The sequence below is a fragment of the Osmerus eperlanus genome, chromosome 15 (assembly GCF_963692335.1).
Source record: "Osmerus eperlanus chromosome 15, fOsmEpe2.1, whole genome shotgun sequence".
In the NCBI taxonomy this organism is placed as follows: Eukaryota; Metazoa; Chordata; class Actinopteri; order Osmeriformes; family Osmeridae; genus Osmerus; species Osmerus eperlanus.
This window is the reverse complement of record NC_085032.1, coordinates 13,045,824-13,058,092: the sequence shown is the minus strand read 5'-3', so window position 1 is coordinate 13,058,092 and position 12,269 is coordinate 13,045,824. Positions and strand designations below refer to the sequence as shown.

Genomic DNA, 12,269 nt, shown 5'->3' with positions numbered 1-12,269 from the left:
TAGGCCCTGCACACATATAAAAACAAACAGTCTTCCATGAATTATTTGTTTTCTATTTATTAAACTTTAATTACATTGTGTAACACTGGAGTTGAAGACTGCAGCTCGTCTCTCTCATAGCAGCAAGGTATGTTTATAGAAAAAAAATCAGGTTATTCTGCCAGACAATAAATAATCTGTCTCTTTGGATGATGTCAATGTTAAAAAATAATTGATAAAAGCTGCGTTAATTTCAGTTTTATGCAAAATAGATATATGAATTATTTGCCTATATTTATACAAATAAAACAGTAGTTTGTAGAATAAGTAAAATATACAGGATTAGCAACATGAGTCCATTATTACTACAGGATGGCACTGTTGAAATGCACTGAACAACAACACCAACATGGCTGGAATGCAGTTTGCCTCTAAACAGAGGCCTCTGTAAATCCTCGTCTTTGCAGAGATGTCTCCACCTGGGAAGACTTTATGTCTACCTTCATCAACGTTTGCCTCCCAGTCACACGTTGAGTGAGCCTCCTCCCTTCAAAAACTTGCCAATAATGATTACCCTGACAAAGGTTCTCCGATACCACAATACAAAAGTAATGGAGAGCATTGACAAGCAAATCCATTAAAGAGGACAACAACAAGCAAGTCACAGTAAAAAGAAGGTATATAAAACTAGTCACACGCCTAGCTCTAGAATGTGGAACACACATGCCAACTGTTCAGCTCAGTTTGATACTTTTGTCAAAATAAAATAAAAATCCTACAATAGAGGTCTGCAGCACCAGAAGTATCTGTTAGCAGCTTGATCCATTACCAGAAAGTTGCAGTATTGCAGTGTTTCTAACATACACATTCAACATGGTTCACTGGTACCACTGAAGCTTAACATGAAGGGTTGACATGAATACTAAAGTTCTGTGTCTCTCAATAAAGGAACATTGGTGTCTCAGGTATATGAAATTGGTTATGGAAAGCATTTTTTGTTAAGTGCTTGTCAGTCAAATGATGAGATTAAAGAAATATAGAAGAAGTCAAAACCCAGTGGAAATATAGAAATTGTTGTAAAGTTGCAATGGGTATTTTACTTCAAAGTTGCCCTTTGATATGCATTCAGAACAAAATCTACTGTTTTTGTAAACTGTACTGGTAATCAATTCCATCAATAATTTCTATCTTCTGTTATTGTTCATTGACATGTTGAACCTCTATGAGAGACACAGAATATTTGTGCAAGTAAAGCAAAAATGACATTTTGATACTACAACACTGTAAAACTGTACCTGTAAAAATAAAACATTTGATACTGTATTTACACACTAACTTTCTCCTATTAGGTAAAACTCCTTTTTAAACAAGACGGTTGTATAGGAAACAAAAGCATTACATTTCCTAAAAGTGCTATGATTTAAAAACGAATATGCCCAATATAGCAACTACCAAACATTGTATGTGAAACTAAAGACCTTTCAGGTTCATCAATAAAACACTTTCATAATGCTTTGAAACATTCATGTCCTCATTTCAGTGTCATCACACACCCCTTAGTCTTCTTTTCTAAAGAGCCTCTGATCAATTTTATTTTACAGATCAACTTTGTCACTAGCTATATTCTTGGGGGTTAAAGGACATCTTATTAAGTACCATTAACTTCAACTTGTTTGGTGCAAGCGGCACATAACGCCTGAAAATAGCGCTACAGTGGGCAAACAGCAAATTAGGTTGAAGGTTGAATATTGAGGCCTGGTTTCTAGATCTCCCTTTGTAAGCTTGACATTTGCACGTGCAAATCCGACCTCATGGAAGGGTGCAGTTAGGGATTCTTGAATTAATTACAAATGCATCTACCAATCCAATGAATAACAATAATCTCTAATCAATTCACTCCATGTTCACTCTTCTAGTAAGTATGTATCATTCAACCCCTCTCAGTTACAGCATCTTGCACAGACAAAGAAAAACCCTGGGAATGTCACCTCCTAGGTTAGCATATGAGTCAATTAGCCACATAAGAGTTTCTTGTCTTTCCTTATATCATTGCATTGAGCAGTAAAAACTTAAGTAACACAAAACCCATCATCTGACACTCGTCTTAGCTCATAAATACTGGCGCCCATACAGGTATCATGTTGTCTTACCATCACCAACATTTCTCTATCATTCTAACATTGTACAGTACAGAACTGAAAACAGAAAGTGAAAAATATGTTTTGCAACCACTTCAGAGCATTATGATTAATTACGTAAAAGATTGTATATAAAAGGTAAGCCCTAAAAATACATAGGAAATTGCATTTCCTAACGTCTCATAGCAACACATCCAAGGAGGTGTTTCTCATAACACATCCAAGGAGGTTTTTCTCAGTTGTGAACCAATTATAACAATGGCTTTAAACACATCTTTTCTAGAATGTGTTTAATATCCACAGTCCAGTTCCCTTCAGTCTAGTTTGAGTAGGCCTAATTTCCCACAAAAATAACTAGGTGACACAAATGATTGTGAATGTGCATTTTTGATAGTCACCAAATATTGTCATATAAGAGGGATGTTTTTTATTCTAAAGCAGAGAACATGATGGTTTCTAAAATGATAAATGTGTCTGGTGTGATACTGAAAGCGATTTAGCCATCATTACTTCCATTGAAACATCTATTGAATAATCTTCTTAATGGACTTCACTATGGCTGAAATTCAGTCAAGGCTACTTGGTTCAGCTATAAAACCGTCAAAGGGCACATTTTCACTATCAAGGGTTTCAAACCAATTTAAAGGTTATTAATCAGCTCTTCAGGTTGGATTGACTCTCTGTCAGACATGATTAACCATAAGACCATGTAAATGTAACTTATATTGGGGAATCTTTTGCTAAATCACTGCTTGACTCAAGCAATAAAACTTGTATGTACTTAAGGTTCAGACAAATCACTCTTACTGTTTTACATTCTGATCTTGTCACTCCTCAAATAGAGTGTAATCCTTCATATACCATGTCTTTACTATATATCTGTATTTCTAAGGAACGGAGTGAAACATTTGAGAATAGAGAGTTATTGCTGTTGAGTCTAAATGTAACACAAACCCAGGCTTTGATGTTTCCCTTCCTGTTAAGACATTTTCCTTACTCATACATGATTGAGCTATTTCTCCTTAATAACTGAAGTTGACTAAAACAATTAAGACAACATATAATCTCAGAACATAACCATATTGTATGAGTCTAACCTACATTTTACCACAAAATAACAACTTCATTTTAAAACATGCATGTCACAGTCATTGGCATCCTTAGTCATCTATCAACATGGAAAAGGACAGAGAACACACAAATGATGGTATGCATTTGCAAATCAGCCAATGGCTATGAAAACAAGGGTTATTTGGAAGGGTAACCAGAAGACAGCTTCAGCTGTCACCAAACCGCAAACATAAACAGATAGAGCTAGTTCAATCTCACTGTAAATTAAATTTAAATCAGTTATTTTGCCAATAAACACCAGGGGTGGGATCCATGATAATGCAGAAAAAACCCTAATCTCCAATGTAAAGTATGATTGCAGATTTGTGATGTTGTGGGTCTGTTCTTTACTTCCAATGGCCCTGGAAACCTGTTAGGATATGTGGCACCATAAACTAAATTGTGTACCGGGAGAGTTTAGGTCAAAGCCTGTCTGTCTCCGCCAGATGGCTAACCCTGAGTTGTTAAATCTTCCAGCAGGACAATTATCTGAAGCATACCTCCAAATCCACACTGAAATGGTTCACTGACCATAGATGTAAGCTTGTGCAATGGCTATCATACTCCTCTGACATGAATCCTATCAAAACCAATGGGGTGGGCTTAAAAGGAGAGTCAATAAGCTACGACTGAAGATTTGTAAAGTTTTTGTGTGGAGGCACGGTCTTAAATTCCTGCCAAAATCTTCTCCCACCTTCTCAAACAATATAGGAGAGAATGTATGACAGCTGTTATTTCTCAAAAGTCAGGATACACAAAGTATTAAATACAAAAGGTGCCAATAATTGTGACATGCATGTTTCTGTATTTTTTCTTCAAACATTTGTAACTCAAAGGTTAGATTAATATAATATTTTGAGAGTAAGATCAAGCTGAAAACAACAATGACAATCTTTTCACAGCCTTTTTTGTTCATATTAACCAAGGGTGTCAATGCGTCTTAATAGATAAATATAGATAATTACATATATGATTACATATATATTTATAATTTATATAATTATTGTGATGATGGAGAACAACAGTGTATGTCTCAGTGGGAAAACAGGGATGAAACAGCAGCATCGATAAAACCTTAAACATCATAGCATGCTACTCAACTGCTTGCTAGATAATTGGTTGGCTTTGGTTTTGATAGGGATCCAGGATTTACATAACCTTCATTCCATGGCATATTCCCAATTGTGAGAACATACTGTATGTATAGTTGTATTGCTTGAACTCCGACCACACAGATATGAGACAGATATGTGATGATGTTCAACATCACTTAAAGTTCAAAGTGCTTTATGAAACATTGTAAAATAGGCACACTATGTTTTAACTATAAGGCACAATATTTTAAGAATCAAAAATAAAAACACTGCAACCTCATCTAAATCTATTTAAAAATATATTTTAGTACTCTGGATTGGGGTTTGTTATTGAAAGAGTCTGAACTCTTGTAGTGCTGTACCAATTTTCTTTTTGTCAGTCCTGAATCTTTCTAGCTTTTGACATTATCTGCATTTGCATGGAATCATATTTGTTTGTCTAAGACAAATTGTTTGGGGATGATTGAGTAAACAATAGCTGTTTAACATACTTTCAATTCTAGAATTAGTTAGAGGTAGAGGAATTAACTAGAGGTAGTTAACCAACTAGTTAACCAACAAGTTAGCTTATTGCTAGTGTGTTAAAAACATTTTAAATTGTCTGGCATTTTTAGGTAACAATAAGGCACTTCAGGGTGTGCTATGGTTTTTATAGTACATGTAAGGTGGTTGCCTGTGGTCCACTGCCCATTGCAACTCCCCTGGCCTGTGCTCTTATAACAATATTGTACATTACCATTATGATTATTCTTTACTGCCTTATTTGCTCAAAATTCAATGATGTAATACATGTCCCAATAAAAACTATAACTTTATATTATCAATTGTATAGATTCTGTATTAAGTCAATTTACCTTAACAATGAGGTGCTTATATTCAATAAATGGGTTATTTCTAACACTAAATTTAATTCTATATGTCCTAATGATCAATCACTCCAGACGACTGTTCAACTAAAACTTGGATTCGGATATATGAATGGATTTCATAAACTCTGCATTGACCTAGTGCTGAACTAACTACTGAAAGGCCTGGTGAAAACGGGGCAGTGTGGTGGTTGTGCTCAGATTAGATGTGAAGGAGGAAGAGAGACCATGGAGGGGACTTCCAGATACTTCCGGGGCATCAGATGGTTGGGGGGACAACTGAACTAGAGAAAGGGTCTCCTCTGGCAGGTACGAGGTTGCCAAGCTGCCCGTGGCTCCTGTCTGGTTATAATGTGGGCCATTTAAAGGCAGGAAGTTAAAGAGCTGGGAGAAATCAAGCAATGACGAAGAGGTTGCCAGCGTGTCACTTGTTGCTGCTGCTGCTGCTGCCACTGCAGACATTTTGGAGAGGGACATTTCCTGGGTTGTTTCATCCAAGGGGTCCATCTGGGGTTCCAGCTCCAGTTTCGAGGCTGAGAACTGAGTGGAGGAAGAAGGCATGGTGCTCTGCATTTCCATCAAGTATGTCTCCAGGTCTCCCTTCAAATGTTGCTCCCTCTCTGGCACGGTGGTAGTATATGAGGTAAAGTTGGAGCCCAGAGGGTACTTTAAGGAGAAAGAGTGTGGAAGGCTGTTAAGGTGTTCTGTGTCCGGGGTTGGAAGGGCAAGGACAGGACATCCATAGAGCTGTAGCTGCCTCGAGGGCAGAATGGGTGGCAGATCACCCATTGCCAGGTCACTGACAAAGGGCTCCAGCGAATCGGTTGGCTCTGTCTTAACCCTCAGCATCTCCCGAGCATGGCTCTTCTTCACATGGCGTGTCAGGTGGTCCTTCCTACCGAAGCGCTGGGCGCAGTACTGACACAGGAAGTCCTTACGCCCAGTGTGCACCACCATGTGCCTCCGCACATCTTTGCGGGTGTAAAAGCGTCTCTCACAATGCTCGCATCTGTGCTTCTTCTCTTTGGTCCCACCTGAGGACTTGCCTGCATGTGTTTTAAGGTGTTCCAGGAGAACCCCTGTGCTGGCAAATAGCTGCAGACACACCTGGCAGGTGAGGTCTCCACTATTGGCTGCATGGAGGGCAAGGTGGCGTTTGAAACCCAGCTTAGTGTTGTAGCTCTTACCACATTCCTGGCAGGAAAATGCCTCCTTGTTTGGGTCATGAGTGTGCAGGTGATTCTTTAAGTGATCCTTTCGGTGAAACATTTTCTCACAGTATGTACACTTGTGGGTTTTCTCTGGTGAGTGTGTAGCCATATGCCTTTGAACACAGATACATTTCATGAGTACTTTCATGAATTTCAGAATAAAACCTGCGTCTATGTAAGCATGCTGTGCAAGACACTGATCTTGTGATATTAAAACAAGGGTTCAATAATATTTCTATAAAATATACTATGAAAGATCAGTTTATTTAACTATTAGTAGAGTACAGAGAGAACCAACATGCTACAGTCTGCTAAATAAGTCCAATTGTCTGTACCGTAGCAGCTTGTATTTGGAGACGAAGGCCTTGGTGCAGTCTTGATGGGAACACTGGTACGGTCTCTCTCCTGTGTGTGAGTATGAGTGCACCTTCAGCTTTTCTACACTATTGAAGGCCTTCTCGCATAGTTGGCAGGAGAAGTTCTTCCTGGGTTTTCCTTCAGCTCTCTTGCGCTTCCCTGTGGCCACCGCAAGCCTTACTTTCTCTGGAACGTGGTCAAGGTGCCCCTGGATTCCTGTGGCCATGGCACCCTAGGGCAGACCTGCTTGGTAAATAAGGGCGCAGTCCCCAACTAGTCTTGATGCAAATGTTCGATTCAATTGTAAGTGGTCAACACCGCCAGGACTGAGGTGCCTGAAGAAAAGAGAAGAAGAGAGATGAGAATTGAATGATAAATTAAGAATAATTATTTGCACAAATAGTAAGATTTTCTTTATTGAAACCATTGGGAAAAGGTATATTGTAGGCCCTTGTTTCTTGATATGGTCATAGTCCTTGAGGTTCCAAGAGGATTTCTTTTTGTCATATTGATCTTAGTCTAATAAGCATATAGCTAAACTTGTAAACATTAGAGCACACTGTCAGCTTTTTATTATATTTAAATATTTGTGCAGACCTCACTCTACATTATATTCCTAGGTAGGGTTAGTTACTTGCTTGTAAATTGCTGCTACTGTGTATATTCAATTGTGTTTGTTATCTATTTTTATTAATTATTACTTATTCTGTAACTGGCAATTGAGTTATCTGAACACTTGAATTTATTTAAAGAGTATTGCATCCTTTGGTAAGGTAAAACATTGTCTTTGTATTTGTCTTTTGAGGATGCCATTGATGTTAACAACATGTAACATGCAGCAGGTTTTATTAGGCAAAAGCCACTTACTAATCCTTACAAAACAATTTTTCAGCTGGACAGTAGGCTATTGCATGTCTAGGCTACATGTGCATACAGCTATGTAAACCTGCCGTTACCCCCCCCCCCCCCCCCACACACACACACACACACACACACACACACACACCAATTTGTTTAACTAATTGTTTATCATAATGAGCATTATGTTAGGTATAACTCTGGACACTGGCTAAATTCGAAATTGTACAATAAGGCATAACATAAAATACTGCTAATGTAGGCTATAATTTATGCAGCAACCTCAAAACAACAGCTAAAGACATGGCTTTGTGTAACTTCATCATGGAAATCTAGAGAATTAATGTGAGCACCTAGGAGAATAACAACTATAGCGATCAACTGTCTAATGACTAGCCTCTTCATCACATTGTCAGTATGATGGAGCTGAAACAAAAAAATCACATTTAGGCTAGCCTTTCGGTCAGTGGAAGTTTAGCATGTTTTATGACAACATATTAAGTGTGTTAAATGTGACAGAGGTTTGGGGGATATGCACATGCACATATTTATAGAACTTTTCTTATTAGTATTACTGTTTTTGCATTGTCTGTTATTTTCTTCATTTTCACATCATCTCATCCAAAACGTATAGGGTAGGCTACATCCTATTTAAACATATCTTGCACCCATAGTGATTCCTGTCGTTCAGGGAGTGCAACTTTGCTTCGATCGATATCTTTACAATTCTTTCTCGTGCACGCTTATGTCAAAAGTAAAACTATAGGCTAAGTGTAAAGCATGCATTTAAAAAATATTTTTATCAAACCATGGTGCGCGTGTTCGCGTCAGCTGTCTTTGCTGAACTGTTGTTGTAATAGCTTACTCAACTTAGTTCATAACTTTTACTATGATTTCTCTTATTAACTGGTTGTTGATATATAACCAAGGCAGAAAGTTGACGTGACTAAAACTAATGACACTATATATTAGAATGTTCTTAATATTTAGGCTATCAATCTTTAGTTTCCTCTGAAGTCCCAAACTAGGTGCTGATTAACAGAAACCTTTCCCCCAACTCACCCCGCTCTCATGATTTGAATAACCCTGAAATTTTAATTGAAGAAGTGAGTAACAATTTAGTTAATTCACGGCAAACTTACCCTAGGTGTCTTAACATTCTTTCTACTGTGTTTTTCTTGACTTGTAACTAATTTTCGAATTTTTAATAATTTTTCTCATGTTTTTTGCTAGACGCGGCGGGCCTGAAAATTGTTTGCTTTCCAGTCTTTCCAGCAGCCATTGTGTATGCGCTGCGATGCAACCAAACATAGGCTACATTTTAGCCACGCCCATTCACCGATACTCCCACTTCTTACTTTTTGATTTGAGCAAAGTCCTGTCACTTTGATATTTCAACGTCAATTATAGTCTTCTTCGATAAAGATCAATTTCCCAACTTGCTAGTGTCAATCCTAATGACTCCACTTAAGGTTCATTTATAACAATAACTTGTTATAAGATGTCATTACCGTTGTTCTATTGGTGTATTGGGGTGTCGGTTAACTGAACCCATCTGCAGTTACCTCTCTGATTCGTTTCCTGTTGGTTACATGTGCTGTCAATTTATTAACGGCTAGGCTGTGCCCATATTTGTGTGAGTCGCTGTGCGTTGTTGTCAAATGACGGGCGTCTGATACTAGTATGGAGTGAGATTATTCTAGTTGGGTAGACAGTAGGGAATCAATACACATAGTGTGCACAACACTGAAACAATAAGGAAGCCGCTGATCAGTAAGCTTGCATACTTTATGTATCTACAAGAAAATTAAATTGTTAAGAGGGATGCATTATCAAAAACGTCAAAAGCGTTACATTTAACTCGAGCTAGTTAGCTAGCTAACAATTGTTAGCCAACCTTCCGTACAGAAGCCTATGCCATAAACACTTTAGCTCGGCGCTAGTTAGCAGACTGAAGCATGGCTAGCACTAATCATCACAAAGCGAAGGTCAACAATGTCGGTTTTACTAGATTGCTGCGAGTTGTAGTTGCCTGTCTGTTAAGCTTGATACAGATTCAATTAAAACAGTATTGAATTATAATAGCTTCTAAAAGCATGCAGTGTTGGCACCCAATACCCATTGGACAGTTTCACTTATGTTGGCTTAGCACTACAACATTATAGCTTGGCATTATCTAACTCACTTAGCTGTTACAAAATTAGGAAAGGTGAAAAAAAAAGCATATGAATAGAACGATGGAAAAATATGTCTAAGGAGTTTGTAGAACCAATTACATGGTTCTTTAGCATACTGTTACGTCCCCAGAGTTCTCTACAAGTAGGACTAAAGTCATATTTATGGTTTCAAAGGGTGACAATCCAATACCTATTGTTGAGTCTGGTGTGTGATGCACCTTTTAAAACGGTGAATGACAAATAATAGTTCATAAAGTTATTATATATTTTTTAGACCTTTGGGCACTTTCTACCCGATGTCCTATCAGATAAACTACACCTCTTTAACGCCACTCTCCACACTGTCTGGCAGCGCTCTCCATAAAGTCGTAGGCCAGGCAGAAATTTGAAGTTGTGCTCATCCAACACATGGATTTCTAGATTAGAACTGTGGTAGACTACCTGCGCCCTCTTATTTGGCCTTGCGACGGCAACATGGAAACAATTTATTTATAAGAAGTGTAAGGTTTTGGAGAACTAGCATGTATATTACTATGTATATTCTGAACTCAAAGGTAATTTGTTGTCTTCACACAGATTCAAATGGACAAAAATACACGCAAAGTACGGAATCAAGACATTAACCCATGCATTGAAGTAAGATTACAGATTGTACAAAATTGTAACTGCCCAATCAGGTCTGGAGATGAAAGGCTAAATATGATCAATGTCAGGCTTGGAGAGTGAGGGAGGAAGGAAGTATTTTGGTCAAATACTCAAAGGTCACTCCAAAAATAACTGTCGCTAAATGTGTGATTTTGAGAAGTTGATTTTCATAAGACCGGATCTAAACATTAAATGCCAAACTCTGCTGAATTATGTTAGATTATTCTGGTTGTTAAGGACACTTGTCTCTCAACTGGACATCTGGCTTTTCATCCTGAAGAAGCCCGGCCCACTCTATTTTCTGTACAGCTATATTGTTTTCTCCAATATTCGTGCTGCTTTAAGATCCTTGTTGGACCTAGTATAGAATTGAGTGGGAGAATTTGACTAGAAACGCTGGTGTTTAGAGTAGTCATGTACTCACTTGTCATTCATCTTTTGCAGGAAAGCGATGGATCGCAGAAGTGCATGGACATCAACAACTATGATAAGAGTATGTGTTCTGCATACTTCATGAGATATAAAAACTGTAGGAAATACTGGGTAAGTGTTCTCCCATTCCCAGCACAGAGGAAAAAAATAAAATGTCATCTCAGTATTCTTTAATATAGCTTTTATGCTCTATTTAAAATAAAGTTGTGCGAAGTCCTCAACCCAAAGTCTTGTCAGAAACAACAAAAAAAACAATCTTGTGTAGAGAATAAGCATTCTCTGCGAATAACAAACTATTGAGAATCAGAATGGGATTTATTTGCCATGAAAGTTTGCACAGACAAGGAATTTGCTTTGGCAGGAAGGTGCATACAATAAACATATAGGGACCTAAAATTTAAATATGTGGACTATCTATACTAAGGGTACATAAACTATCAGTACTAAGTGGGATTAGAATAGAATTAAATATACAATAAAATAAAAAGGGCAACGCTTGCATTGATTTAAACCTATTGCACATTTTTTTTTGCCCCCAGCACAACATCATGATAGAGAGAAGACATGGTGGTGTGAAACCGGACATGCCAACTGCTGAGGAACGACAGCAGATCTTGACTTCGATTGGGGGAAAGCCTTACTGACACATGGTGAAGGCAACACAGGGATGTGTTTGACAGTTTGTGGCATGCTCTAGTTGATGGAAACTGTCACGCTCCTGCCTTAGTTCCACCACACAACAATACCAGTGCCACATTGAGCAAGGCAGCCATTGTGGAACTTATACCAAGCATCATACCTCAAAGCAACTTCTAAGTTATTCTTGATGCCCAATGACTCAATACAACGTTAGTCAAGAAAATATAGTTTCTTCTGGAAAGTTTCTGAAAAAATCTGTCCAGATTTTTTACCTGGTACCCTGATAAAATAACTTAACCTGCATTTACTTTGACCACAATACATTTCATATAAAAATAAAGACAATGTATAACAACATTTAGAAAAAGAAAAATGTATGTGAACTGTGTCATGTGCCTGGTTGAATTAGTTGTCCTTGAAGAAAATCAGTTTGAATATATATTAAATCATTAAAGGTCATTATTTTTGCAAAGGGTGAATGTTTTGCTTTCCCAAGCGGACATCTATTACAGGTAGTAAACTAACAATGAAAGCAAAACAGACAAGGCTGTGGCAACATAACTCCATGGGCTGACTCCGAGCTAAGTTATTTGAGAAAGCTTGGTGACACTGCTATGTATATGATGCATGATAACCTACAATTAGATTATATGGTTTGTTTAAAATAGTTTCCCGCCCCCCATGGTCAAACAGGTACTTCAGAGACCGCTCTTGAGTGATCACACCAGTGTGATCATATCAAAGTGTAGAGACAGTTACCTTC

At 37.9% G+C, this 12,269-nt stretch overlaps 2 protein-coding genes across 4 annotated transcripts; one reads left to right on the top strand and one right to left on the bottom strand.

Annotated features, from left to right (window-relative positions):
• plag1 (pleiomorphic adenoma gene 1) lies at nucleotides 1-9,185 on the bottom strand. Of its 2 annotated transcripts, none has more exons than XM_062479338.1 (3): nucleotides 9,125-9,185; nucleotides 6,734-7,090; nucleotides 1-6,511 (listed from the first exon to the last, which is right to left on the bottom strand). In XM_062479338.1, exons 2-3 carry the CDS (start codon nucleotides 6,979-6,981, stop codon nucleotides 5,341-5,343), a joined length of 1,419 nt encoding a protein of 472 aa, XP_062335322.1. In that variant the 5' UTR covers nucleotides 6,982-7,090; nucleotides 9,125-9,185; the 3' UTR covers nucleotides 1-5,340. The 2 variants fall into 2 exon arrangements, with proteins under 2 accessions (XP_062335322.1, XP_062335320.1); XM_062479336.1 differs by lacking the exon at nucleotides 9,125-9,185 and adding an exon at nucleotides 8,756-8,885.
• A 50-nt stretch (nucleotides 9,186-9,235) lies between these two features.
• Nucleotides 9,236-12,000, top strand: chchd7 (coiled-coil-helix-coiled-coil-helix domain containing 7). Of its 2 annotated transcripts, XM_062479339.1 has the most exons (4): nucleotides 9,236-9,386; nucleotides 10,367-10,426; nucleotides 10,880-10,978; nucleotides 11,407-12,000. In XM_062479339.1, exons 2-4 carry the CDS (start codon nucleotides 10,373-10,375, stop codon nucleotides 11,509-11,511), a joined length of 258 nt encoding a protein of 85 aa, XP_062335323.1. In that variant the 5' UTR covers nucleotides 9,236-9,386; nucleotides 10,367-10,372; the 3' UTR covers nucleotides 11,512-12,000. The 2 variants fall into 2 exon arrangements, with proteins under 2 accessions (XP_062335323.1, XP_062335324.1); XM_062479340.1 differs by lacking the exon at nucleotides 9,236-9,386 and having other exon boundaries at nucleotides 10,349-10,426.
• Nucleotides 12,001-12,269: the final 269 nt, after the last annotated feature.